This window comes from Haliotis rubra, unplaced genomic scaffold, assembly GCF_003918875.1.
Source record: "Haliotis rubra isolate DU_JTF1 unplaced genomic scaffold, ASM391887v1 Scf46, whole genome shotgun sequence".
Classification (NCBI taxonomy): domain Eukaryota; kingdom Metazoa; phylum Mollusca; class Gastropoda; order Lepetellida; family Haliotidae; genus Haliotis; species Haliotis rubra.
In genome coordinates, this window is record NW_025767146.1 from 2616779 (window position 1) to 2623180 (window position 6402).

The 6402-nt window shown below is 36.5% G+C and overlaps 1 protein-coding gene across 1 annotated transcript; it reads left to right on the forward strand.

Moving 5' to 3' along the window:
* Positions 1–767: 767 nt before the first annotated feature.
* Positions 768–4773, forward strand: LOC124290239. Its single transcript, XM_046726953.1, has 5 exons — positions 768–922; positions 1838–1873; positions 2178–2327; positions 2638–2789; positions 2957–4773. The coding sequence occupies exons 1-5, from the start codon at positions 814–816 to the stop codon at positions 3059–3061; spliced, it is 552 nt and encodes a 183-aa protein (XP_046582909.1). The 5' UTR covers positions 768–813; the 3' UTR covers positions 3062–4773.
* The last annotated feature ends 1629 nt before the right edge of the window (positions 4774–6402 follow it).

Consider the following 6402-nt stretch of genomic DNA (forward strand, 5'->3'; position numbering starts at 1 on the left):
CAGCTAAAACACAACGTCTTCACAACGTTGTGGGGAGGTTGTAGATTGGTAACGTCATGACACGACGTTGCACGACAACGTGAAATTGTTAGCTGGGTATGTATGTATGTATGTATGTTATGTATGTATGTATGTATGTATGTATGTATGTATGTATGTATGTATGTATGTATGTATGTATGTATGTATGTATGTATGTATGTATGTATGTATGTATGTATGTATGTATGTATGTATGTATGTATGTAGGTATGTATAACACATTTAGTATCAATATAAATAACAATGTTGTCTGTTTAGATATAGAATCGATTTAGTGATCGGGAAATGAATAAATGATATAGATCTCAGATATTAATAGATATGTTGTCATATGAAACAACGGGTTGTTTTTTTTATTTCATGGTATGATATAACGGGAATGATTATCAAAATAGTATTTCATAGACAGACAGATTATTGTAGTGTCTCCAAAAATATTTCAGGTTGAATTGAGTATCAAAAGGAATATTAACCTAAAGGGATTACGCTTATCTCTTATCTGGACAAGGTATAAGTGTAAGGGCCGAGACAATGAATGTCGATCATTTCACGTTAAACATTTCTTTCTTCTGTTTGAATATTCGTGTATTTTTAACTCAACACGAGTAACAATTTAGAATCGAAATCATATAGAATCTAATACGACATAATCGAATATAGTTTCCATCAAGATTATTTCTAGCGACTTGCCACCAATCCTGTTACCTCCCTTAGCGCACCTGACAACACTTCCGGCGAAGAGACGCTTCAACCTGCTAATCAAGCTATTGAATGAAAATGGCAATTTATAATTATGTTTGGGTTGTCTTCGCTTGGGTATGCGTGCCAAGCATTTTGCATGGTGCCAAAGAGACGCCTATGCCAAAGGACATTTCTAAAGGTGCACACGGATGTAATATTGCAATTATTCGATAAGGGGGGTCCATATTGATATCGGTACATGAAAATAATGCGACTGTCGTCTCGGTTCAGTGAACATGATCGTGTATGCTTTGTGTGTATATAAGTTTCTAGCTCTCATCCCTGGCTAAGAGTACTAAAAGCTCGTGTTAACAGACCTTTTTACAGGAGAATTCCTCCAATTTGAAAGTCAATTAGTCATTGTCTTTCGAAGTTGACGGAGAAAATATGTGAAATGCTAGACAGATTACATGTATATGCGATTTTTAGGGATAGGATATTCCTAAGGGTAGCCCATGTTATCATATGATTGTTGCTCAAAAGTTGTTTGATTGGGTTGCAACATTAAAAAATCCCAGCAAAAGTCACAAACTTTGTGTGTAGTCACATGAAGAACCAGGGATTGGGAAAGGCAGGGGCCATGGGCCATTTTGCACATTAGAATAAAAAATGGCCCATTAAAATTTTGAAGTATACTATTAATACAAGGGCAGTGTCCCCTTCTAAATTCAGAAAATGGCTAATAATCCTGAAAATGGCCCATTGTGAAAGTTCTTTATCCCAGTCCCTGAAGAACATTCACAAATTGACGCATCAGTGAAAACATAATGTCAGATGCAATTGTCTCTTTTGACATGTATCATGTGTTTTTTCGTGATCAACTCACTTACCTCTGTATGTGTCTGCGATGGGTGCCTCTGTTTGGCCAGGATATACTCAACCTATCACGAGTACTCAGTTACTATTTGATACTGATTCATTCACTGTTTGACAGTGATTCATCAACACATATTCATGATATAGCATGAATTTTAACATGGTCTTGGGTTTTAAGATTCATGGAAATGGTTTTGTCATTTTTTGTTCCACTACAACTCTGTACCTTTTGTTTCAGAAATTTACTGTGTAGGGTGTGAATACACAGTGAAAGGTAATGCATCTTCTTCATATAATATTGTGATAGATGAACTGTATAATTATCAGAAACATGGTTGTTGAGTACATCGTGAAAATTGTATACATTTTTTTAAACATTTTATGACACTTGTCCATAAAAAAATTCTAACTCCACATTGGTCATACTTTACTAGAATGATTGCCCTGCAAATTCTGTTGATTCTTTTCTTTACCTATACAGGTTTCGAAATACCCCATATATTAGTATTTTTATCCCTGTATACTTTATCACTGAAACAGAAGTAGGAATGTTATCACCTTGATAATTTGTTTGACAGCTTTGGACAAACTGCTGAAAGTACGATCCGAATCAGACACACTGGACATTCAAGTTGCAGAGGCTATTGAAGCTGTTTGTGACAAGAGTCACTTCAGTGGGGCAGAAATGTCTTCTGACAATCTCTTAAAGGCCTGCAGATTTTTAACAGGTGGGAGTTTATCAATGTGTATCATTCTAGGAAGCTTTGCAAACCATCAGCAATATTCCTGCAATATTATGGCATGGAGAAGGACATCAGGATTAACAGCCTGACCTTGGACCCATGTAAATATTTATAGTTATCATTATAAGTTACAAGTTATATCACACTTGAGAATTACATCTGTTGAATGTGTTGATATATTCCTTTACCTACTAACTACCTCTTTGACGTCTAATCATGCCAGTGTTACATACATCAGCTGTGTTATGTGGTTACTGCAGACAATGTTGAGTGTTTCCCCTGCATTCACTTCCAGAGACACATGAAGACATCCTAGAGCCTCTCCTGGTCAGCCATTACAGCCGCACCTACATGGCCTCCTATCTCGACCTGTCACAGCAAGTCTGTGTCGATCTCACCATGGCATGTGTTGGAGTCTCAGGCACAAAGAGATTCCCATCACATCTGGTTAGTGTTAGTTTCATCACCTTGAATTGAATATGCCAAGATTACTGACACTTCCTATAATAAATCAAATATATCCACACTAAGGGTTATGGTCACCAGATGTCCATCATCTTCAGTGGTCATTACTGTAGGTTATGAGTTTACTGACTTTGTTACTTTGTTGTCAGGACTCGGATATAGAATTTGATCCAGAGATGCAGAGCTTCAGAGTCAAACCAGGACGCAGTCTACGTATTCCGGAGCCGGTAGATGCTGGCCATGAAGAACTGTGACATGTCTCCCTCCATCGGCTGTCGTGTCAATAATGCATCATTGTTTGAATATAAGCATGTAAGTCAAGTTGTCCCTGTCACAGCCTTAACACCAAGAGGTGAAGATCTGAAGGTACCTCGACTCATATAGCAGCAAACCACAGCACCCATGACCATGCTTGATATCGAAACATTGCATTCTTATGGTTGTTGGAGAATTTCATTTTTACATGGGTAAGAAATGTTGATATTTTTATCTGTTTTTGTTCTTAAGTGAGAATGTTCTCCGTTAATCAGAGGCTTCTTACACACTGTTGTTTTATATCGATATTTTCTTGTAGAATCTGGATGATAACTATATTATTTTTACACCATGTACATAGACAAGACATTGAATCATGTTTCACAGAAGTGTCTGTACTGAAATTTGTACACATGATTGTATGTTATATTATGAAACAACCGTTTTGTCAGTCACCCAACGAAAAGAGAAAGAAGTCATCAAGTTTAAAGTCTGGTATCCTTTTAACAGTATTGTGTACAACCGTTCCTTCTGTGTAAGGGACTTGAGGTGGTTCCCCCCTTGCCTTCATGTATGGACAACATTATTAGCTGCCTTCAATTCTTCAGGGTAATATATCACAATGTTCACATACCCTGGCATCACTGTCTGTGTAAACATGACTTCTCTGTTGGTATTGTTTGTGTTATAGTACACAACTTAGGTAAGGATTCAGATATGCAGTTAGCTCACCGGTATGTCATGTCACCGAGTATTACAGATAGTGTATGTTGTCTGGAGGGTATGAAGTAGAGTCAGGTCCTTATGCCACAGCCTATTCTTCGTTGTCCAGTGTGGCAGGTCTCCATTCTATGGTGAAAAATACTTACACACTGTGCCATGGTTGTCAGTTGGAGTAGGATATATATAAAAAAGAACTGCTTTATATAAGAGACTTGGTAACTGGGGATGTGTTTTATATGAACGGGATTACCCTAGGGTCCTGAAAATGGGAGTCATTTTCACTCCCTCTGTCTTCATGGGAGTAATATGCTTATAATAGAGGTCATTTTTTTCTTTAAAAAGACTTTATGCTATAATGTGAGAAAATCAATTCACTGATTCAGAAGCAATTACTAATCAATCATACCCATGTCAGTATGTGATAATGCAAAATTATTTTCAAACTGAAAATTAAATCATGTCAATTTGCATATATATTATTTCAAAAATTATATCGAAATGGCTAGACAAGATGGGCGACTGAATGTATATAACAGAGAATATGTTAACACATAATTTGATCTTAACTTATTTCTATTGGTATCCAAGTGTCAGTGTGTTGTTTTTGATGGTACTTATCATGAGAATCGGTTAACTTGCTGTTGCATCACATCAACCCAGCAGCAAAATAACCTTAGTATATCCAGCACAGACTGCATAAAATACTCACCATTTCTGTGTCAGGGCTTGAATGTGTTTTTTGTGACTTGATGACTATGATTATACCCAATTAGGCATCATGCACCCTTCTCTAATAATATGATTTGTTTATTAAAGCATGTCTCACTCATGAGGAGAGAATCTCCACCACTACTTCACTACTTCCACCACTACATCTATATACTATTTAATTTGTAAACAATATAAGTAACCAGAAGAGACCTGAGAAGTTGGTATTCAATTTTGTTACAGGAGGGAAGATTGGTGCCAGGCATTGCCAAATAATCATTCCGATACAAACAGGCCTACAATTGCTACTGCTTCAGGTCTGTCTGTTCCCAGAAAGTCAGTCTTAGTTGAAAAATGTGGTGCTTGAGATGCTGCCTTACAACCACTAGTATCTTAGTCTGTAGTGATGTCCATTGTAAATATACCCAGTGTTACAGAAAACGTGCCTGCTTTGGTTTTAGCATGGTACTTGTCCATTTATATACAGGAACCAGTTTCAAGCTGTAACCATGGCAATGTAAAGTTTGGTGACGCCCTCATCCTCTGCTAATCTGGAATCGACCAAACTGTATGGTAGTCGCTAGGCTGTTTGTGAACCAGATGTCAGTATCGTCTCACAATTTTGATTTGAGTTTTCATAGACTCCTATGTCCAATTAGATGCTTGATTGGCATTTTAGAAGATGCTATTTGATGAACATAGAGATTTTTTCTGGGTTACATCTTCTTTTTATTCTTGAGTACAATGTTTCAGGGCTTGTTCTGGCCCATTTGTCAGGTAAAACTGAACAAGCCCTGACTGTTCAGTTTCAAGAATAAAAAGAAGATGTAACCCAGAACAAATCTCTATGTTCATCCTTTGAATCCAAGAAATATACACCAAATATGATTCCAGCCAAATTTGGCAATAGAAGTAACTGGTATGTTGTTACTCCCTCAGTTGACTCCCTTGTTTGGGAAGGGGCCACTTAAAGCATACCTGTAACCTTAGTACATGTACGCTCATTATATCTGTATATCTATATATATATATATACATGTATATACAGCTTTCAAGTATAGCTGTAACCATGGCAATCTCAATATATCTGTATATATATAGTTTTTAAGCACAGCTGTAACTATGTCAATTTCAATATATCTGTATATATACAGTTTTTAAGCACAGCTGTAACTATGTCAATATCAATATATCTGTTTATACAGTTTTTAAGCACAGCTGTAACTATTTCAATATCAATATATCTGTTTATATACAGTTTTAAGCATGGCTATAACCATGCTAGTCATTATGTATCTGTATATTATATGCAGCATTTATGAACACCTGTAACTAAGGCAATCTGAATATATATGTGCATAATATACAATATTCAAGCATGCTGTGGCAGTCGTCTCAGTCTCTTCACTTTCTGTATCCATGGCTCTTACTAGACACTCATTTACCCTTTACAAGGTATACGTCCATATAGTACGTAGCTAGTCATCTTTATCGTTTGCAGTGTCTAAGAATTGCCAGTCTCCCAATGTGTGTTGATGGTCGTACATGTTTTGCCTTAGTTGTAGGAAATATTAGATTGAGGCAGTGAATTCAGGATTGGCGCTAGTTTTTCAGTGGCATATATTTCTAATATTAATTGGAAATCCAGTTATGACATGGTCACTGAATAGCTCAACGTATTTGCCAGAATTGTACTTATTTTGATGCTGCATTACATTAAACTTAAATTCTTGCATACCTCATAATTTTACAATCAGTGTAATAATTTCTCATACATCTCTGTCTTAGAAGTAATGTTTATGTGTATCACACAATTATGAATGCTGTGTTTCCTGAAACATACAGACATCTGTCAGCTTTAACCACATGTGTACATGGGTTTCCTCCATCGACGTGTGAGTCAGACTAT